Source organism: Moschus berezovskii, chromosome 1, assembly GCF_049115385.1.
Source record: "Moschus berezovskii isolate FMDL1 chromosome 1, NW_MosBer_1.0, whole genome shotgun sequence".
In the NCBI taxonomy this organism is placed as follows: Eukaryota; Metazoa; Chordata; class Mammalia; order Artiodactyla; family Moschidae; genus Moschus; species Moschus berezovskii.
In genome coordinates, this window is record NC_142460.1 from 89858433 (window position 1) to 89881984 (window position 23552).

The 23552-nt window shown below is 44.3% G+C and overlaps 2 protein-coding genes across 3 annotated transcripts in view; both read right to left on the minus strand.

The window, feature by feature from the left end:
• The window catches only part of LOC129551555 (E2F-associated phosphoprotein-like), a 56892-nt gene extending 37696 nt beyond the window's left edge, over positions 1-19196 (minus strand). The window contains exon 1 of the mRNA XM_055419622.2: positions 19116-19196. Coding sequence (XP_055275597.2) covers positions 19116-19196 — 81 coding nt within the window. The remainder of the gene's footprint in view (positions 1-19115) is intronic.
• The window catches only part of MYLK (myosin light chain kinase), a 292274-nt gene extending 269009 nt beyond the window's left edge, over positions 1-23265 (minus strand). The window contains exon 1 of one of the 2 annotated variants that reach the window (XM_055396158.2): positions 23056-23265. The gene's annotated coding sequence lies outside the window, so the exon portion shown is untranslated. The remainder of the gene's footprint in view (positions 1-23055) is intronic. The other variant, XM_055396005.2, reaches the window with a different exon arrangement.
• Between the last annotated feature and the right edge of the window lie 287 nt (positions 23266-23552).

Genomic DNA, 23552 nt, shown 5'->3' on the forward strand with positions numbered 1-23552 from the left:
AGTCAGCTGTGCCCCGCTGGCCTAATAAGGTGGGCTCTGGGGTGAGGCTACTGGGTTCCCTCCATGGGACCATCACTTCCAGCTCGGTGATCCTGCCTAAGTCTCCTGCTACCTCTGTCCCCCCACTTCCTCATCTGAAATATGGAGATACTAACAGAGCTACTGCAGTGATGTAATTCCAGCTGAGCTATTTCAAATCCTAAAAGATGATGCTGTGAAAGCGCTGCACTCAATATGCCAGCAAATTTGGAAAACTTAGCACTGGCCACAGGACTGGAAAAAGTCGGCTTTCGTTCCAGTCCCAAAGAAAGCAATGCCAAGGAATGTTCAACTACTGCACAATTGCACTCATCTCACACACCAGCAAAATAATGATCAAAATTCTCTAAGCCTGACTTCTATAGTATGTGAACCATGAACTTCCAAATGTTCAAGCTGTATTTAGAAAAGGCAGAGGAACCAGAGATCAAATTGCCAACATTCACTGGAACACAGAAAAAGCAAGAGAGCTCCAGAAAAACATCTAGTGCTGCTTTATTGACTACACCAAAGACTTTGACTGTGGATCACAACAAACTGTGGAAAATTCTTCAAGAGATGGGAATACCAGATGGTAATACCAGGGAATACCTCCTGAGAAATCTGTATGCAGGTCAAGAAGCAACAGTTGGAACCAAACATGGAACAACAGACTGGTTCAAAATTGGGAAAGAAGTACATCAAGGCTGTATATTATCACCCTTATTTAACTTATATGTAGAATGCATCATGCGAAATACTGGGTTGGATGAAGCACAAGCCGGAATTAAGATTTCAAAGAGAAATATCAATAACCTCATATATGCAGATGACACCACCCTTAGGGCAGAAAATGAAGAAGAACTAAAGGGTCTCTTGATGCAAGTGAAAGAGGAGAGTGAAAAAGTTGGCTTAAAACTCAACATTCAAAAAGCTAAAATCATGGCATGCAGTCCCATCACTTCATGGCAAATAGATGGGGAAACAATGGAAACAGGGACAGACTTTATTTTGGGGGGCTCCAAAATCACTGCAGATGGTGATTGTAACCATGAAATTAAAAGACGCTTGCTCCTTTGTAAGAAAATCTATGACCAACCTAGATAGCATATTAAAAAGCAGGGACATCACTTTGTCAACAAAGATCCATCTAGTCAATGCTATGGTTTTTCCAGTAGTCATGTATGGATGTGAGAGTTGAACTATAAAGAAAGCTGAGTGCCAAAGAATTGATGCTTTTGAACTGTGGTATTGGAGAAGACTCTTGAGAGTCTCTCGGACTGCCAGGAGATCAAACCAGTCCATCCTAAAGGAAATCAGTCTTGAATATCCACTGAAAGGACTGATGCTGAAGCTGAAACTCCAATACTTTGGCCACCTGATGCGAAGAACTGACTCATTGGAAAAGAGCCTGGTGCTAGGAAAGATTGAAGGCTGGAGGAGACGGGGACGACAGAGGATGAGATGGTTGGATGACATCACTGACTCAATGGACATGAGTTTGAGCAAGCTCCAGGAATTGGTGATGGGCAGGGAAGCCTGGTGTGTTGCAGCCCATGGGGTTGCAAAGAGTGGGACATGACTGAGTGACTGAACTGAACTGAACAGAGCTCACAACATAGGATCATCAGAAGGGGGAAATGAGTATACCCATTTAAAGTGTCACTCTCCAAGGAAGCACTCAAATGTCAGCTCTCACCCCTGGAAGAGAGAAGCGGTGGGTTAGAGCAGATAATGAAGGGCTTGAATGTCTATCATCGATATGACAACCTATGTAGAAGGCATTTATTCATGTGCTCTGCCGAAGTTGTCCTCTGGCCACTTCATGTGTTAGGTCATTCAGCACTTACCTTACACCTCTTTGTATGGGTGTCACCCCCCGCCCCCATAACTAGATGGTGAGCTCCTGGAGGGAGTTTGGTCCCCAGTAAGCACTCAGCAAATACCTGATTGACACTGCTAACTGTTCACATGCAGAACGGACTGAACTCAAAATTAATCATACAAACTCCATTTAAATGGGCTTTTCAAGAAGTGCAGCTAGATCTTGCAGGATCCATTCTAAACCAGAGACAGAGATGGGTCTCTGATCCATCAGACAACAACACTAGAAGATGCCTTGTGCAGGCAGGGTGCTCTCTCACTCACTATCTGGGCTCTTGTTGCTTTCGGCAGGAGCATCCTCCCCACCCTGTAGAGCTCCAGACCCACAGAGATCCCATGCAGAATCCAGGCAAGCAGTCTGCATCTTTCCCCAGGAAGTCTTAGCCCTGTTGGCTCAGCATCAGCCATCTGGACTGGCTCCCATGCCACCTGGAATATTTAGAGACCAGCTCCAGTTCACAATCCTAGCTTCTTACTCTGACTTCCTGACCACGTGTTCTCAAATTGCCAAGTTGCGCAATTTAAGTTGGAGAAGGCTGTTTCTGGAGGCCATTTGTAAATTCAGCAAGCTTCCCTGAGGGTCTTTTATATTTCAGAAACTAACCACATTCTTAAAATACTGAAACCTAATAAAAATTACTTACATGTCATTTATTGAATGAAGCAACAGTTAGAACTGGACATGGAACAACAGACTGGTTCCAAATCAGCAAAGGAGTACATCAAGGCTGTATACTGTCACCCTGCTTATTTAACTTACATGCAGAGTACCTCATGAGAAATGCTGGACTGGATGAAACACAAGTTGGAATCAAGATTGCAGGGAGAAATATTAATAACCTCATATATGCAGATGACACTACCCTTATGGCAGGAAGCAAAGAAGAACTAAGAGCCTCTTGATGAAAGTGAAAGAGGAGAGTAAAAAAGTTGGCTTAAAGCTCAACATTCAGAAAACTAAGATCATGGCATCACTTCACAGCAGATAGATGGGGAAACGATGGAAAACAGTGACAGACTTTATTTTGGGGGGTTCCAAAACACCGCAGATGGTGACTGTAGCCATGAAATTGAGAGACGCTTGCTCCTTGGAAGAAATGCTATGACAAACCTAGATAGAATATGAAAAAGCAGAGACATTACTTTGCCAACAAAGGTCTGTCTAGTCAAAGCTATGATTTTTCCACTAGTCATGTGTGGATGTCAGAGTTGGACTATAAAGAAAGCTGAGTGCCAAAGAATTGATGCTTTTGAACATGCTTTTGTGGTGTTGGAGAAGACTCTTGAGAGTCTCTTGGACTGCAAGGAGATCAAACCAGTGCATCCTAAAGGAAATCAGTCCTGAATATTCATTGAAAGGACTGATGCTGAAGCTGAAACTCCAGTACTTTGGTCACCTGATGGGAAGAGCTGACTCATTTGAAAAGACCCTGATGTTGGGAAAGACTGAGGGCAGGAGGAGAAGGGAATGACGAAGGTTGAGGTGGTTTGATGGCATCACTGACTCGATGAACATGAGTTTGAGTAAGCTCTGGGAGTTGGTGATGGGCAGGGAAGCCTGGCATGCTGTAGTCCATGGGGTCACAAAGAGTCAGACACAACTGAGTGACTGAACTGAACTGAAGAATGTGTCAGGTAATGTGCTAGTTGCCTTCGATCCATTGTCTAATTTAATTCAAGGAGGTTGGCATTGTTCTCATTTTACAGATGAGGAAATTTAGTCCTATCTACAGATGCCTCACTTAATCTGTTTCTCTTCTCCAGCTTTATGACTCTTGTTCACATCTCCCTTAGCACCTAGATTCAATAGACCTAGACTAATTGGATCTTGCATATTTCACCAGCTTTTATGGGCCAGGATTGATGTGACAGGCTTTCAAAACCCTGACACTAAACCAAAAAGGCAGAGTTCAGGTTGGATTTAATAATATCCCCTTCCAGCACCACTTGCTTCCCTCCACCCTTGTTTATTCCCCCTCCCTAACTCATCCTCCCTTTTCTAAAAATCTGCCTCCCAATGTACTCAATCAGGTAATCCATAGGTTTCCCAACTCAACCCCAAATGAAACTCACTCCCCTTCCTGACTTCTCTGCCAAAGTTTTACACTGAGTTGCCTGGCACTCAGGTTGAAACCTCAGAGTCATCAGCATGAGAAGGTAACAAAGCATAGTGGATAAAAATAGAAGCTCTGGGTTCAAATTCTGGATCTAACTGTACCAGCTGCAGGACCTGTGAACAAGTTACTTAATCTAGCTCTGTCTCAGTTTCTTCATCTGCAAAATAGGGGAAAAAAACAGTACCTAACAAAAAAGAAAGTGTTCTGCCTCAAATGCAGCAGGAACAACTGGATATTCATTACTGAAAAAAATAATTTTGACCCCTCCCACTTTATATGGTCTGGAGGAGGAAATGGCAACTCACTGCAGTATTCTTGCCTGGATAATCCCTGGACAGAGAAGCATGGCAGGCTACAGTCCACAGAGTCACAAACAGTAGGACACGACTAAGCATCCAAACACACACACACTTCATATGGCACACAAAAATTAATTTAAGGTGGATGACAGATCTAAACAGAAATTAAAGCTAGAAAGCTTCTAGAAGAAAATATAAGAGATGATCTTTGTAATACAGGAGTCAGAAAAGTTTCTTAGGACATGGAAAAAATAACTTTACAAAGAAAATGATAAATTAGATCTCAAAATTTAAAACAGAAAACATTGTTAAGAAAATGAATAGGAGACTTTCCTAATGGTCCAGTGTTTAGGATTCCATGTTTCCGATGCAGGGGCCATGGATTTGATCCCTGCTGAGGGAATTAAGATCCTGCATGCCACACAGCACAACCAAAAAAAGGAAAATGAATAGGCAAGCCAAAATTAGGGGAAAGGTTTGCAAATCACATACCTGATAAGTAAGTAGTATTCAGAATAAATAAAGAATTCCTAAAACTCAATAATAAAATGACAAAAAAAGTAATTTTTAAAAATGGACAAAATAGTTGAATAATTTGAATAACACTTCAGAAAGACATAGAATTGTCAATAAGCACATGAAAAAATTCTTAGTATCATTAACCATTCCATTCCATTCAGTCACTCAGTCGTGTCCGACTCTTTGCGACCCCATGAATCACAGCACGCCAGGCCTCCCTGTCCATCACCAATTCCCGGAGTTCACCCAAACTCATGTCCATCGAGGTGGTGATGCCATCCAGCCATCTCATTCTCTGTTGTCCCCGTCTCCTCCCACCCCCAATCCCTCCCAGCATCAGAGTCGTTTCCAATGAGTCAACTTGTCGAATGAGGTGGCCAAAGTATTGGAGTTTAAACCACTTGGGGATACTGCTACATATTCACCAGAATGGCTAAAATATAAAGTCTGATAATGCTGGGGGCTGGAGCTGACAAATAATGATATGCCTCAAAGATTATAACTGGTACATCCCTTTAAAAATTTATCCAATTTATAATACTTTCAATTATTCAGTGTTCAACAAATAATGTATTGATTGCCTAGATGTGACAGTCACTATTTAGTATTGGATAAAAATCTCTGCCCTCCACAAGCTTACCACCTAGTGGAGAAACAGACAGTCTGTGAGACAAGAAAAGAATATATAAACCACGTTGTATATGGGTTAAGTATAAGGAGGAGAAAACAAAGCCAAGAGAGGGGCCATGAAATATTAGGGGTGGGGTTAATATTGTAGAGAAGGTGGCCAGGAAAAAGCCTCCTGGAGAAGGTGACTCAAATAAAGTCCTGTTGGAAAGGCCTAGATGGGAAATACCAGATCCTGATAGCTGTCCCCTATTAAGCACCCTTCCCATGTCAGCTGCTCACACCTCCATCAGTTAGACAGACCTCACAACAATCCTCAGGATCAAGGAGCTTCTCTAAAATGTCAACTCTGGGACTTCCTCAGTGGTCCAGTGGTTAAGGCTCTGAGCTTTCACTGCCAAGGGTGTGGGTTTGATTTCTGGTCAAAGAACTAACATGTCACATGGTACAACCAAAATAAAAAAAATAAATAAGATGTCAAGTCTCAAACAAGAATTACATGATGCCAGGGTAGGAAGGGCCTGCAGAAACCATCCAGTCTCACCCCCTCAACTTTCAGCGGAGAAACAGAAGCCATGGTGTTCCAGCTGGCCTAAGACTTAACCTGAGATCTGCATGTCTGCCCTGTCCTGAGCTCCTCCTCCTATTCTCCACTCAATACCGGAAAACCACTTTCCCTTGGTAACTAAGCCCTTTCTCCCTTGGTTGCATCACCCCAGCCACATGTGCCTGATCTCTACATTTGTCAGTGACATAGTCCAAGACCAGTCCCCAGGGTAGGTAGGTAGGTAGGGGGGATCCAAGATTAGAAGCAGCACCACCCTGAGACAGCTGCCAGCACTGCCACCAACAGCATTACCACTGTCTATAACACCATCAAACCCCCTCCACAACACAGTCAATGATACAGGAAATGGACATTTTCCACTTTTCCTTCTTAACTGCTCTGTTGTGGGTTGAACTGGGTCCTCCAAAAAGTCATGTTGAAATCCTACCCCTGCCCTCCCCATGCAACCCGTGAATACAACCTTATTTGGAAATAGTCTTTGCAAGTTATGATGAATTCACATGGAAGTAGGGTGGGCCATAATCAAATGACTGATGACCTTACAAGAAGAGAGAAAATTGGACACATACACAACATAGAGAGACACAGAAGAGAGGGCCATACAAAGATGGAGGCAGAGACTGGAGGGATGCATGCACAAGCCAAGGAATGCCAATGACTTGCCAGCAAACCATCAGATGCTGAGACAAGGAAGGACACTTCCTAGAGCCTTCAGAGGGAGCATGGCTCTGCCAACACCTTGATTTCAGGCTTCCAGCTTCTACATTACTTTGTCAACAAAGGTCTATATAGTCAAAGCTATGGTTTTTCCAATAGTCATGTACAGATATGACAGCTGGACCATAAAGAAGGCTGAGCGTTGAAGAATTGATGCTTTCCAACTGTGGTGCTAGAGAAGACTGTTGAGAGTCCCTTGGACTGCAAGGAGATCCAACCAGTCAATCCTAAAGGAAATCAGTCATGAATAGTCATTGGAAGGACTGATGCTGAAGGTGAAGCTCCAATACTTTGGCCACCCAAAGCGAAGAACTGACTCACTGGAAAAGACCCTGATGCTGGGAAAGATTGAAGGCAGGAGGAGAAGGGGACGGCAGAGGATGAGATGGTTGGATGGCATCACTGACTCAATGGACATGAGTCTGAGCAAACTCCAGGAGATAGTGAAGGACAGGGAAGCCTGGCGCACTTGGCTTGGGGTCTATGGGGTCACAAAGAATCGGACACAACTGAGCAACTGAACAACAACGGCAAGCCTCTAGGATGTGAAAGAATAAGTTTCTGTTGTTCTAAGCCACCCAGTGTGTGATGCATTGTTTACAGCAGCCCTAAGAAACTAGTAACCCCCTCACATATGAAAAGTCTGGAGGCACTCATGGTTCCCATACACAGGCTTTCTCCCTACAGTTTCAGGAAAGGCCCTCAGAAGCAGTTCCCACCTCCCTCCACACCACTCCTCACCCATCCTGTCTACCAACAGTGCGCATGCGAAGTCTGCCCAGGGAGCCTGCAGGAAGCAGGTGAGAGGCCAGCCACTCCTAGGGTTTGGGGTACAGTTTGCTGAACACCTTGGTCTATGTCTTGCTGTGGGTACAACCTGTTTTATACAGTTTGGCTCCAAACAGGCTAGAATCTGTTGGCCTTTATTAACAGTGACTGATGGTCCCTCTAACAGGCCAAGAGACAGGTCACAGGGAAATACCATCCACAGGACACGGATCACTCTCATGGGTCCAATAGTGGCCTGTTAATCGGGAAATTGTTCAAGTAATAGGCTCTTGGGTGATATGGAAAAAGAGCCAAAAAAGAGGATCATACCTTTCAACCTGGTAATGCTGTTCTTGGAATATAATCCAAGGAAATGACACAGGAAAAGAAAAGCCATTTGGACAAAGATATTTATAGCAGTGTTACTCAGAATTGTGGACTAAAAACTGGAAATGTTAACTGCAGAACAGTTTAAAGAGAGTATCATAATAATACCTAACATTTCCTGAGCCCTTACTATATGGCAGGCAACAAGCCAAGTGTTTTGGTTGGATTATTTCATTTCACCCTCACAAAAATCTTATGACAAAGCTGTATCATCCTTATTTTAGAGCTAAAGTTATTCAAGGTCACACAACTAGGAAGTGGCAAGTAACCACTATTTTTTGCCCTCTGCTTAAAATAGTGACTTTAGTATGGCCATGTGAAGCTGGGCAAGTTCTTTTTAACTTCCCTGAGCCTTAGAAGGCTGTTTATAGAATAAACAGAAATAAGAAAATACAGACTTATTGTTAAGTAGCCTAATAAGTCTAAATAGCCTAATAAGTCTAATATTATTAATAATAAGAATAATAAGACATCATAAGACTGATAAAAATTAAATGCAAACTGTGTGAAACATTAAGTAAACTATAAAACATTATCCAAATGAAAAGTACTTATAGCCACTCAATGATAACTGAATATCTTATGTGGTGGGGGTTCAACTGTAGTCTATTTTGCATGCTGAGTTGAACAGTTAGAATTTTATCTTTCATGCAGTAAAGGTTAACATTGTTTTTAATCAGGGATATTACAAGCGTATCTGTGTTTTAATGTTGTCTTAATGTACAATAATAGAAAATCATCTCAGGATGATAAAACTGGAACTTTATTTAATTTCCAATCCTCAACAAACTTTATGAGCTCTCATAAAAACCCTGGTTAGAGTCCTCCAGAGGGTGGGCAGAATAAGCCTGGAAGCAGCAGTTTCCTTAATTCACTGACTTCTTGCAGGAAACATAGGGGCCTCATTCCCTAAGAGCTGGACCCAGGAATCTAGAATGCCAGCAAAGGAAAGCAGAGACCCTGGAGCACACAAAGAGTGGGAATGTCCTGACAGCACTTCGGGGGGACTCTCCTCACCCCTCCCTTAGCCCATGGAGCAGTAAGGATGGTACAAATGTGTTATGCCCGCAGTGAGGGCCTACACATATATAATGGGGGGGGGGTCAGCTATGAGTGTCACCAAGTCCTAGAGGCCTGGCACCATCAAATATCAGGCAATTATGTGATTGGTTCCACTAACCAGGGTCTGGCGCAATCCCAGGATCCTGTTCCCATCCCAGTGAACCAGGCTCAGTAAGATAAAGGCACCAAACAACCCAAGGCCTCACCCACACCAGGTAGTCAGCCCCTCCCTGCCCCAGAACAAATTCAGAGACTCAGCCCCTTCAGGAAAAAATATCTGAGGTGTGAGAAAGTGACCAATAGCCCCTCTCCATACCCTAGACTGCTAATGGATTTTCCCATCATGTCTGAAACTTGCTTTGCATTTCTCTATAGACTTGCCCACCACTCCTCACTTAATATCCTTCAGAGTGCCCTCTCATCTCTCAGGAGACGGTTGACATGTTTAATGTAACCCTAGCAACAATGCTGGGAGGTTATGAGCATCTTCATTATAGAAATGAGTGAAGGTACGTTCAGACCAGCTAAATAATTTCCCACGCTCATCCATATAGTAAGTTGTTGAGGTGGGATTCAAACCCAGGTCTGCAGAGCTGCAAAGCCCAGACCCTTCCCGTCAACCACACACCCACTGTCCCAATCAATGAGAAGTAGCTCAGATGGAATCTGTGTACTACCTGTTCAAAATCTGTCTGGTGAATGGAGCTGCCATGGCACAACGTGGTCAATGCACAGCTGCCCAGAGACACAATGGTCAGCCATGCTCACATTCAGTAGGCAGACTGGCCCACCCTTCCTGCTCTGATTCTCCCACACACCTGCAAACCCCTCAGTAAAAGGAGACCAGGGCCCTTGAAAGGAGTTAGTCAAGCCCTTTCAGAACACCAGCACTGGGGCTGGCATCTGGATGCCTGAATTCTTGTGCCAACCACAACTCTCAGGAAAAGAGAGAGCAATTAGAAAGCAGCTCCCCACAGACTAAACTTAAGTCATGTTTCCAAAATAGCCTCTGAAATGAAAGATCAGCCTGTGCCTGCAGTGACAGCACTTGGACCCAACTCCTCCACACAACCCCCATTTCCTCCAGGCCACTGAAAGAACCATAAAGCAAGGTCAGCAGAGGTACCACGAACATATACAGTTCTTCCCACACAGCCACAATATTTACTGACCACCACTTTATGCTTGATGGGAGATAAGAAGTGATATTACTGTGGCCCTGCTCCTGAGAAGCTCCCAGCTCAGTGGCAAGCTAAGAAACGAAGACAGGGACAGGTGCAGACCAGATGTTCTAAACGAAGTGAAGTTTATCTTGGGAATCCAAGGCTGGTTCAACATTTAAAAATCAATCAATGTAATCCACCACATTAACAAACTATAGCAGGGCTGAGCAAACTGGGTCCCACAGGCCAAATCCAGCCTATTGTCTATTTTTGTAAATAAAGTTTTACTGAAACACAGTCATGACCATTCATTAACATTATCCACGGCTGCTTTCATGCTACAAAAAAAAAAAGGAAGAGTTGAATACTTGTGACACAGTATAGCCTACTAAATTGAAAATTTTTACTATTGGCTCCTTTCAGAAAAATTTTGTTGACTGATGCTTGAAATTACTGGGAAGAGAGCCCTCTCACCATAAAATTATAGCAACTCCTACTCTCTCTACTCTCTGTTCTACAGACCAGGTTGGGAAGCAGATGTGTACATTAGGGTCCCAGACTTTCTGGGATAGTCGGCCAGGCTATTGCCTTCCACAAGGAAAGCAGTCCAAGGTAGGACTTCTGCTCCTCCCTCACACCAGTCCGACTTTCAGGCAGAAGCCCCAGGGCTCTCTGGAGAATCAATTTAGGTAATTAATTTATTTATTTGGCTACATCAGATCTTGGTTGCAGGCTCTCTAGTTGAATACCACATTGTCTTGATTATGAAATATTTCAAAATCATCTTATGGGCTTCTGCATAAACACCTGCTGGAAGTTTTGTTAGTATTGTATTGAATCTATAGTCCATTCTTCCTTTTCAGAATTCTTTTGACTATTCTAGATCCTTTGGGAAAGAACTAAGTTGAAAGATTCACACTCAGTTCAGTTCAGTTGCTCTGTTGTGTCCAACTATATGTGGCCCCATGGACTACAGCATGCCAGGCTTCTGTGTCCATCACCAACACCTGGAGCTTGCTCAAACTCATATCCATCGAGTCAGTAATGTCATCCAACCATCTCTTCCTCTGTCGGCCCCTTCTCCTGGTGCCTTTGATCTTTCCCAGCATCAGAGTCTTCCAATGAGTCAATTCTTCGCATCAGGTGGCCAAAGTATTGGAGTTTCAGCTTCAGCATCATCCTTCCAATGAATATTCAAGACTGATTTCCTTTAGGATGCACTGGTTTGATCTCCTTGCAGTCCAAGAGACTCTCAAGAGTCTTCTCCAAAACCACAGTTCAAAAGCATCAATTCTTTGGCACTCAGCTTTCTTTATAGCCCAACTCTGACATCCACACTGGAAAAACCAGTGACTAGATGGACCTTTGTAGGCAAAGTAATGTCGCTGCTTTTTAATGTGCTGTCTAGGTTTGTCATAGCATTTCTTCCAAGGAGCAAGAGTCTTTTAATTTCATGGCTACAGTCACCATCTGCTGTGATTTTGGAGCCCCCCAAAATAAAGTCTGCCACTGTGTCCATCGTTTCCCCATCTATTTGCCATGAAGTGATGGGACCAGATGCCATGATCTTAATTTTCTGAATGTTGAGTTTTAAGCCAACTTTTTCACTCTTCTCTTTCACTTTCGTTAAGACGCTCTTTATTTTTTCTTTGCTTTCCGCCATAAGGGTGGTGATATCTGAGTATCAGAGCTTATTGATATTTCTCCCATCAAAACTTAAAGCTACAATAATCAAGGCAGTATAGTATTCAACTAGGGGGTCTGCATGCCACAAACACTGATCCCACATGCTCTGGAGCCCACATACCACAACTTCTACACCACAACTAGAGATCCGTGCACCACAATCAAAAATCCCACAAGACTCAACAAAGATCCCCTGTGCCACAACTAAGATTTGACACAGCCAAATTAATTAATTAATTAATTTTTAAAAAGACAGTGTGGTATTGCTGAAAGGATATACACAGAAACCAATGGAACAGAATAGTTAGAAACAGACCCACACATACATTTTCAACTGATTCCCAACAAAGACACAAAGGCAACTCAAGAGGGAAAGGACAATCTTTTAACAATAGTGTTGGAGTAATTGGATATCTGGAGAAAAACATCAATTTCTGCTTCATTGACTATGCCAAAGCCTTTGACTGTGTGGATCACAATAAACTGTGGAACATTCTGAAAGAGATGGGAATACCAGACCACCTGACCTGCCTCTTGAGAAACCTGTATGCAGGTCAGGAAGCAACAGTTAGAACTGGACATGGAACAACAGACTGGTTCCAAATAGGAAAAGGTGTACATCAAGGTTGTATATTGTCACCCTGCTTATTTAACTTATACGCAGAGTACATCATGAGAAACGCTGGGCTGGAAGAAGCACAAGCTGGAATCAAGATTGCTGGGAGAAATATCAATAACCTCAGATATGCAGATGACACCACCCTTACGGCAGAAAGTGAAGAGGAACTCAAAAGCCTCTTGAGAAAGTGAAAGAGGAGAGTGAAAAAGTTGGCTTAAAGCTCAACATTCAGAAAACAAAGATCATGGCATCTGGGCCCATCATTTCATGGGAAATAGATGGGAAAACAATGGAAACAGTGTGAGACTTTATTTTTTGGGGCTCCAAAATCACTGCGGATGCTGACTGCAGCCATGAAATTAAAAGACGCTTACTCCTTGGAAGGAAAGTTATGACCAACCGTGATAGTATATTAAAAAGCAGAGACATTACTTTGCCAGCCAAGGTCCATCTAGTCAAGGCTATGGTTTTTCCAGTGGTCATGTATGGATGTGAGAGTTGGACTGTGAAGAAAGCTGAGTGCAGAAGAATTGATGCTTTTGAACTGTGGTGTTGGAGAAGACTCTTGAGAGTCCCTTTGACTGCAAGGAGATCCAACCAGTCCATTCTGCTGCTAAGTCACTTCAGTCATGTCCGACTCTGTGTGACCCCATAGACGGAAGCCCACCAGGCTCCCCTGTCCCTGGGATTCTCCAGGCAAGAACACTGGAGTGGGTTGCCATTTCCTTCTCCAATGTGTGAAAGTAAAAAGTGAAAGTGAAGTGGCTCAGTCATGTCCGACCCTTAGCGACCCCACAGACTACAGCCAACCAGGCTTCTCCATCCATGGGATTTTCTAGGCAATATTACTGGAGTGGCTTGCCATTGCCTTCTCCGCCAGTCCATTCTAAAGGAGATCAATCCTGGGTGTTCACTGGAAGGACTGATGATAAAGCTGAAACTCCAATACTTTGGCCACCTCATGAGACGAGTTGACTCACTGGAAAAGACTCTGATGCTGGGAGGGATTGGGGGCAGGAGGAGAAGGGGACGACAGAGAATGATTTGGCTGGATGGCATCACCGACTCGATAGATATGAGTTTGAGTGAACTCCGGGAGTTGGTGATGAACAGGGAGGCCTGGTGTGCTGGGATTCATAGGGTCACAAAGAGTCGGACACGACTGAGCGACTGAACTGAACTGAACTGAACTGAACAATGATGTAACTAACACTCAGCAGCAAAAAGGAATGACCTACTGGTATACCCAACAACGTAGATAACTCTCCAAGACACTGCACTAAATGAAAGAAGATAAACTTAAAATGCCACATACCATAAGACATTCTGAGAGAGGCACAGTCATAGGTACAGAAATCAGATCAGCGATTCCTACTTAAGGTCTTCAGGTGGTAGAAGAGTTGACCAGGAAAGTGCACAAGGCAATTTTTAGAAGTGAGGGAAATATTCTGTATCTTGATTATGGTAACACTCACATGACTATGTTTGTCAAAACACAAAGTTGTACACTAAAATAACTGAATTTTACTGTATGAAAAAATAGAAAAATTTAGAAAAATCACACTTTGGTTTTTCTAATGTGAAAAAAAATTTTTTAAAGATTCCATAATGATGCAACATTGGAAAGAAAAGCTATTGTGTAACTAAAACAATGCCTACCACTTGTCAAGCAATGGAATCAAAAGGCAATAGAAACTGCTACATTTATCAAAATAAAGCATACTTTTCAAAGGTAGGGAAAGTTGGTGCTACTAATTCATGTGCAACATATGATGAATGGGTACTGAATAATAATTTTTTCAAAGCTTCCAGTTAACTTTCAGAAAAAGACATTTAACTTTTAGCAAAGTTATTTTCTTATAGAAAAACCAGAACTAAAACTATAACCTAAAGGAAATGTCAATAAAACCCTGGTATACTTTAATATTCCTCAGAATTATTCTGTTGATCCTAAAGGGGCTGAAGATGTCAAAATTGCGGGCACACACAAAATCAGCCAAGGAAAGCAGAAAGTTAATAGTTCTATCTCACTTATGACCATAAATGTTAAAAAAAAAAAGAAATCCAATAAATCATTAGAAAATCAAAGCCAAAAGGTGTTTTTAAAAAAAAAAACAACTATATATCATAGAATACTGGTCAACCACTTGTAAAAGAATGAAACTAGAACATCCCTAACACCATACACAAAAATAAACTCAAAATGGATTAAAGATCTAAATGTAAGACCAGAAACTATAAAACTCCTAGAGGAGAACATAGGCAAAACACTCTCCGACATAAATCACAGCAGGATCCTCCATGACCCACCTCCCAGAATATTGGAAATAAAAGCAAAAATAAACAAATGGGACCTAATTAAAATTAAAACCTTCTGCACAGCAAAGGAAACTATAAGCAAGGTGAAAAGACAGCCTTCAGAATGGGAGAAAATAATAGCAAATGAAGCAACTGACAAAGAATTAATCTCAAAAATATACAAGCAACTCATGCAGCTCAATTCCAGAAAAATAAATGACCCAATCAAAAAACGGGCCAAAGAACTAAACAGACATTTCTTCAAAGAAGACATAAAGATGGCTAACGAACACATGAAAAGATGCTCAGCATCACTCATAATCAGAGAAATGCAAATCAAAACCACAATGAGGTACCATTTCACACCAGTCAGAAAAGTCTACAAGCAATAAATGCTGGAGAGGGTGTGGAGAGAAGGGAACCCTCTTACACTGTTGGTGGGAATGCAAACTAGTACAGCCACTATGGAGAACAGTGTGGAGATTCCTTAAAAAACTGGAAATAGAACTGCCATACGACCCAGCAATCCCACTGCTGGGCATACACACCGAGGAAACCAGAATTGAAAGAGACACATGTACTCCAATGTTCACTGAAGCATGTTTATAATAGCCAGGACACGGAAGCAACCTAGATGTCCATCTGTAGACGAATGGATAAGAAAGCTGTGGTACATATACACAATGGAGTATTACTCAGCCATTTAAAAGAATACATTTGAATCAGTTCTAATGAGGTGGATGAAACTGGAGCCTATTATACAGAGTGAAGTAAGCCAGAAAGAAAAACACCAATACAGTATACTAACGCATATATATGGAATTTAGAAAGATGGTAATGATAACCCTGTATATGAGACAGCAAAAGAGACACAGATGTATAGAACAGTCTTTGGGACTCTGTGGGAGAGGGCGAGGGTGGGATGATTTGGGAGAATGGCATTGAAACATGTATATCATCATATGGGAAACGAATCGCCAGTCCAGGTTCGATGCATGATACAGGATGCTCGGGACTGGTGCACTGGGATGACCCAGAGGGATGATATGGGGAGGGAGGTGGGAGGGGGGTTCAGGATGGGGAACACATGTACACCCGGGGCAGATTCATGTCAATGTATGGCAAACCAATACAATATTGTAAAGAAATTAGCCTCCAATTAAAATTTTTAAAAAAGAAAAATTTTTAAAAAGTGAAAAGAAAAAAAAATTAAAAAACTATATATCATAACCAAGTATTTACCAAAGAATTTATCTTAAGAATTCAAGGATGGCTCAACATTAAAAAATCATGAGCACAGATGATCAAAAATAGCATTTTATCTTGAAGTCTTGTATAACTCTGATAGAAAAACACAATTCAGAAGGATCTGAATACTTTGATTATGATAATACTGAAGAAATACAGTATGATTAAAACCACATTAAAACTTTGTCTAAAGTTGTATATATTAAAGGAAGTGTTTTTTTTTTCCCCAAGAATCTAGAAAGTGATGTAAATCTTATAGCCTACAGTAACATGAAATCAAGAAAATATGAGAATGTTATCACTTTTCATTATACAACTATTACCTTTTTTTTTCTCTTCAACTAGCTGAATTGGTTTCTGCTAATTTTGAAGATTCCTTCCTAATACACAAATCAAAGAAATAATTACCTAGAAAAAAGCATTGAAAATTGATTCTCAATTCTGGCTGACACTGTAAACACCTGGGGAGCTCTGTAAGAACGGAGATTCCCTGACCCCACCCAAGTCTAGGCTAGGGACTGGGAGGCATGGTTTGCTTTGCCAACAAGGCTCCTAAAGGAATTTTGTTATTAGTGGGTTCTGAAAGACTGCTTCAGCCATACGTGAACCGTGAACTTCCAGATGTTCAAGCTGGTTTTAGAAAAGGCAGAGGAACCAGAGATCAAATTGCCAATATCTGCTGGATCATTGAAAAAGCAAGAGAGTTCCAGAAAAACATCTATTTCTGCTTTATTGACTATGCCAAAGCCTTTGACTGTGTGGATCACAATAAACTGGAAAATTCTGAAAGAGATGGGAATACCAGATCACCTGACCTGCCTCTTGAGAAACCTGTATGCAGGTCAGGAAGCAACAGCTAGAACTGGACATGGAACAACAGACTGGTTCCAAACAGGAAAAGGAGTACGTCAAGGCTGTATATTGTTACCCTGCTTATTTAACTTATATGCAGAGTACATCATGAGAAACACTGGGCTGGAGGAAGCACAAGCTGGAATCAAGATTGCCGGGAGAAATATCAATAACCTCAGATATGCAGATGACACCACCCTTATGGCAGAAAGTGAAGAAGAACTAAAGAGCCTCTTGATGAAAATGAAAGAGGAGAGTGAAAAAGTTGGCTTAAAGCTCAACATTCAGAAAACTAAGATCATGGCATCTGGTCCCATCACTCCATGCCAAATAGATGGGGAAACAGTGGAAACAGTGGCTGATTTTATTTTTCTGGGCTCCAAAATCACTGCAGATGGTGATTGCACCCATGAAATTAAAAGACGCTTACTCCTTGGAAGGAAAGTTATGACCAACATAGACAGCACATTAAAAAGCAGAGACATTACTTTGCCAGCCAAGGTCCATCTAGTCAAGGCTATGATTTTTCCAGTGGTCATGTATGGACATGAGAGTTAGACTGTGAAGAAAGCTGATTGCCAAAGAATTGATGCTTTTGAACTGTGGTGTTGGAGAAGACTCTTGAGAGTCCCTTGGACTGCAAGGAGATCCAACCAGTCCATCCTAAAGGAAATCAGTCCTGGGTGTTCATTGGAAGGACTGCTGTTGAAGCTGAAACTCCAATGCTTTGGTCAACTCTCATAGGAAGAGCTGACTCATTTGAAAAGACCCTGATGCTGGGAAAGATTGAGGGCAGGGGGAAAAGAAGGCGACAAAGGATGAGATGGTTGGATGTCATCGCCGACTCGACAGACGTGGGTTTGGGTGGATTCCAGGAGTTGGTGATGGACAGGGAGGCCTGGTGTGCTGCGGTTCATGGGGTTGCAAAGTGTCAAACACAACTGAACGACTGAACTGAACTGAAAGACTGCTATTAGGAAATAAAAGCTTTAGGCATGTCTTCCCCTTGAAATTTTTTCAAGGTAGCAGCAGATATAAAAATTTTAGCATAAATTAAACTAAACATGTAAACTTTTCAAAATAATATATGACTTGTCACCATCAAAAGAATTTACAGGGACCAGTTCAAGGTCCCTACAGAAGTTCAAATGAGGAAGAGAACTTGAAGCTGAGATGAAGCTCAGGAGGTCAAAGGCAGTCTCCATTTTGGGACAGTGTCTGACATGTATTAAGAACTTAATCATTCCTTGAACAAATATTTAAGGATAGAAGAACTTGTCAATCAAAGAGGAAAGTGAAGAATATTCCAGGAGAGGATAAGCTCACATAGGCAGAGAGACAGGAAAGTGTAAACTGGGTTTAGTGACAATAAGTTAACAAGTTCCATTGCCTTGGAGGTCAGATTACAGAGGCCCTTGCATTTCAGGTTAAGGGTGTGTCCTGTGAGAAGCAGGGAGTCACAGAGGGTTTCTAAAGGTGGAGTGACACAGCCAGATTGGGCTTTAAGATTAACAAAGCAGTCAAGTGTAAAATGTATTTGTGCCACAGTTAATAGTCCAAGTGTGAGCTAGTGAAGGTCTGGTCACGAGCAATAGCAATATGAAAGTAAAACCCAGGGATTCTCTCTGCCTGGGATAACCAGTAGAGGGGTGAACCACAGGAGGATGGGCTGAGCAGCTGTGGTCTTCTGCAACCAGCTTGTGCCCGAGGTGGCTGCCCAGTCACAACAAAAATTCTGAACTCCCTAAAATGCTTCAGTTGAAATGCTGTGGGGTAAAATCAATAGTATCTACATTAACTGTCTAATGCCCAGCATGAGGCCCTACTGTGAATGTGAAGACAAGCTTCCGTGGTGCTAAGAGGCAAGTTACAGGTTCACTGAAGCAGCCTGCTGTCTTCCCCTGAACAAGTCCACTTCCACAACTTCACCAACCAAGTGACTAGGGAAATGCTCTGTTGAAATGAAAACAAAATTGTGGAATGAGAACTTAACCTGAATAAGGGGGAACAGTAGGAACAGGTCCATTTTAGGCATGTTCTCTGAATGGGCTGAATACTCGACAGGAAACATGCACGGAGTTCAGGAGAAAAATAGAACAGTTATGCCTAACCAGAAAGAAGACATTTTGGAGAAGTGAGGCAAATGGGGGGAAAGTACCTTCTCCTAGAACAGCAGAGGGATATGCGTGAGGATCTTTCTTGAACACTCCAACTCACCCACCAGCCAGGCCTTAAGCACAGACGACCAGGCACCGCGGCGTGTCAGATACTAAGACTCCTTACTGGAGTAAGAGCTAGGACGTGGAGATAAACCACGGCCTCTGTCCTCAGGAGCTCGTGGCCTAGTGTGACACCACACCTCATGACTCCATAGCAAGTAAAGGTTACCAAGCACTTGTTCATCTGCCCACAGGTTCCTCGGGCACGCAGAGTAAAGGTCCCCTCTCTAGTAAAATATGTGCTTGCAGAGACCTGGACAGCACTGGCACTGTGCCAAACAACTCCAAACCACGGCTTCTTCCTGGTTTTTCACATAGCCTCCACCTAGTCCATCCCAGGCAAAGGAGAAGAGTCTCTCCTTCCCGGGTCAGTGGAGACTGGCAAGAGCTTCCATGTTCGGTTAATGGGGTGAAAATTCCTGCGAAGGATGGTGCATTCTAGAGTCAAGGCAGGTCCAGAATACAGTGTCAGCCCCAGGTGTCGACTCTGGGTATTGGGTGTGATGGGGGCTGGGATTTCAGGAGTAAGGGAGAGCTGCGTGGGCAGACACAAGGTACTCTGGGGCCCTGGCAGCAGACATATGGCAGTGATAACAGCCAGGCCAGATAAGGAAGGAACCTGCTTCCCAGGGCACTCTCAGACTAAAGGAGACAGCCTTCAAAGACTCTGGGGGAACCAGAAAGGACAGATGAGAGAACCAGTTTGCATCCATTTCTCTGCCTGCAATGTAGAAGAGCCAGGTTTGATTCCTGGGTTGGGAAGGTCCTCTGGAGAAGGGAATTGCTACCCACTCCAGTGTTTTGGCCTGAAGAAGTCCATGGACAGAGGAGCTTGGCAGGCTACAGTCCATGAAGTCACAAAGTCAGGGAAGACTGAGCAACTAACACTTTCACTTTCACTCTGGTCAAAGTCAGGCCTTCCCACCCCATCACCGTACTCCATCAGAGTGAAGAGATAAGAACTCTGGCTGTTTCCAGTTCTGCACCCAATGTCTTGGCCTCCTAGACTAGGGTTTCCACCTCACTATGATGCAGCTGGCAAGGGGGCTGACAGAAATGAAGCATGAGGAAAGAACCCCGAGCCCTGGGAGCCCAAAAGTCTTTGTGGGATGGGCTTTCACTCTGGCTGTAGATTTGCTTCATATAATTTTTGACCCAGGATAAAGTGAAAACAAAATTGTTCCAGGAACATTCTGGGCAGCAGAGGGAAAACTCCCCCCAAATAAATCTCAGGACAAGCTGTTCTGCATGGTTGAGAGCTCACCACAGGGCCAAAGGTTCTTCACTAGGTTCTAACAAAGGAGGAGAGGAGAGCTTCAGGAGACAGGAAACAAGTATTCCCACCTTCCTCTCTCCAGGCCAGTAACCACCCTCTCTTCTGCTCCCTGAGGAAAAGCTTTGAGGCCTTTCCTCATCACGTCAGCCTCTGAGTTTCTTGCTACCCAAAATTCTTCTAATTGAGTCGGAACCACAGAACTAACCCCTCTTTTCTAATTACATACTGCATTCATGTTCGCTACTTCCCCATAAAACCCAAAGTCCCTTGGGCATAGTACCTTCCTTGTATAATCCTCCACAGGGCTAGATGGAGAGGAGGTCTGTCATTCACGCTTGTTGGCCGAGGTATAGGTCATACCATAGACCTAGGGAACACTATTCAAGATACAGAATAATAGCTATGCCTTCTTTTATACCTCTTTATATTCACACATTCACTTCATTTATATAAACACCCTCACTGACAAGGAAACTGCACTCAGCCCACAGATATTAAATACCATACCCAAGAACAGCCAGCCAGTGAGTGAACAGGATGTCTCTGAACCCAAGCTTAACTCCAAAGAGTGTACTCTACCCTCATGCTACTCTCTCTCTGAAAGAGAACTGCTCTGCAGCAGAAATATCAATCTCTGAAAACAAAACAGAGAAATAGAATCCTCAATGATGAAAGCTCAACTGTGAGGCATTTTGGTTCCTGAAAGATTATGAGAACTGACTCAGAGTCCTGCATTCACAAATTAGCATCCATCCAATCTGGGGGCCCAGAGTCAGGGGAAGCAGGTAGAAATTAAGCAGCAGATCTGAAAGAAAAGGAGATCCTTTCCTCACCCCTTTTCTTTTGTTCTCCAGAGGGCTCTGTACTCAGGACCCAAAAGAAGAGGGGAGAGGAGAAAGGGGGACAAAAGCACCAGGGGACAACATTGGGATATTCGAAAAGCCAGATCTATATGGAAATTCCCACAGTTCCCTTGCAGGGTGTCCCTCACAAGCATTCACCCTCAGATACAAGGGAGAGTGAGCAGGAGGACAGTGTGAGCCTCTGGAAGTCCAGCCTTAGCCCCACGAACAGCAAACAGGAAGGAATTCCTCCAGGCTCTCCTCCTGCCCCAGCCCGGTTTCACAAGGGCCAGGGCCCTGACAAGCAGGAGCATCTGACACGGCAGGAGGGCTACATCTGCAGCCGTAGTGACAGTCACCGAGGTCCACCCACCTTCAGGCTGTAAGAACTACCAGGTGCTCAACCTGCTGGCTTAAAACAAATGGAGAAGTATGAAGCCAGAACTCAACAAACAGACAAGGGAATTCATCTGCGGAAGGGCACAGGTGGGTGAGGTGAGTGGCTCACACAGCAGACCCTGGCCCCGCACAATCACCTTTCTGTGCTTGTGGAGCAGGAGGCTAGGGGAGCAGAAGGAAGGGGGCACAGGAGCCCGTTCCAGTGACATCTGGGCTGCTCTCTGGATTCCCAGCCCCAGGCCACCACTTGTATGCTTTCCATGCAAATGGTCCTACCTCGGGCCCTCTGGGTACACTCTCTGGGGTTCAGAGGAGAAGGACACAATAGTCAGGTTGGGAGAGGATAACATCTTGTGTTGGGAAAGTTTACTTTCTAAGGGTTTTTCTCTAAAATTCTCCACAATTACAGAAAGGATAGGACAGGAAGCTTATAAGAATGAACAATTTCCCAATCAGAGTGTGTTGGCTTGAATTGAGGGAAGGGCAGTTAGGCTGCCAAGGGGCCCTGGTGTGTATTTCCAGAACACCAAGCAGTGTTTTCAGAAAGATACTAAGTAAGAGTCCACATGTTCCAGAAGCACCTACCCTTCCCCCTGTGCTTAGTCACTCAGTCGTGTCTGATTCTCTGTGACCCCATGGACGGTAGCCCACCAGGCTCCTCTGTCTATGGGGATTCTCCAGGAAAGAATACTGGAGTGGGTTGTCATGCCCTCCTCCAGGGGATCTTCCTAAGACAACAAATGCTTGAAAAACTCTCCCCACCAGCCATCTTCACATCTGTAACGCCACTCCTAGAAGTTCAGCCCTTTGGGTCTTTAGGAGTGTAAGCAGCCACAAGTTCCATGGAGGAGTTCTGCCTTAACCGCTGACAGCTAACACCTGGGAATTAGTTTAGCCTAAACTTTCCAACCGCAATGATCTGAGAACAAGAGTCTTTCGACCATAAAACTGGTTGAAGACAAGCAGGCAGAGCAGCAGGCAAGGGGCTTGAATGAGGAGCAGGGAAGGAAAGACTGCAACGCCTGGCGCCCCAGTTTTGTCTGGGACCCCGGAGCTGCACCCGTTGCCCTATATTCTAGGGCGGCATTTAGACAGAGAGGACTTTCACGTGGCACCCCCGCCCCGCAGCTGTCGTTCCCCAGTCATCCTGCAAGGCGCTGGGGAGCTGGGAGAAGAGCCCACCTTGCAGGCTAGCGGCGATTTGCACCACTCATCAAAGGTATCCCTTTCGGATGACGCCTAAAGAGACAACGGCGTCATTGTCCCCAGGCACCTCACCTTCCAAAAGAAAACCGAGGCTGCTTGGAAGGGCTGGGTCGCCCCCTTATGGGTCCTCCCCCCAACTCCTCGCCGCACGCAGAAACCCCTCTCCAACAGTGGAGCATGGAGCAAGCTCCCGACACAGGGTCCCGACCCCGCGACCCCCGCCTTCGGGGAGTGACTCCCAGGGGCCGCCCCGGGACAAAGCGTGGGGCGGGCTCACTCACCCGCGCAGCGAAGGCAGCCCGGGAGCCGAGGCACAGCGCTCGGCAGGGTCGTCCCGCGGGCGCGCAGCGCGGGCTCAGCGCTCAAAGCGCTGCTGGCTGCCAACCCGGCGGCACTGGGAGCAGGAGAGGCGCGTCCGGGCCCGGGCAGGGGTGAGCCGCCCGGCGAGTGCGCGAGCAAGTGGGAGAGACCCTCAGAGCCCAGCGCTCCGAGTCCCGATCCAAACTGCGGACTCGGACTCACACGCGCTGGTTTGCATGTCATTTGCATAGCGCACTGGGAATGGACCTGCGGCCCTTCCGCCACGCCCACCTGCCCTCCTCCCGGGGTCGCGAGCCGAGAATCCGGAGCGGAACCGGGCGCGGGACGCCGGTCCACTTAGCCCTTCCCTCGCCCGCCCCAACTCCTTCTCGGACACCGGACTGGTGGCCTTCAGTGTGTTTTCTCATGTTTTCCCCTGGAAGACCAGTCGATACACAAAAGAAGACCACACACTGGA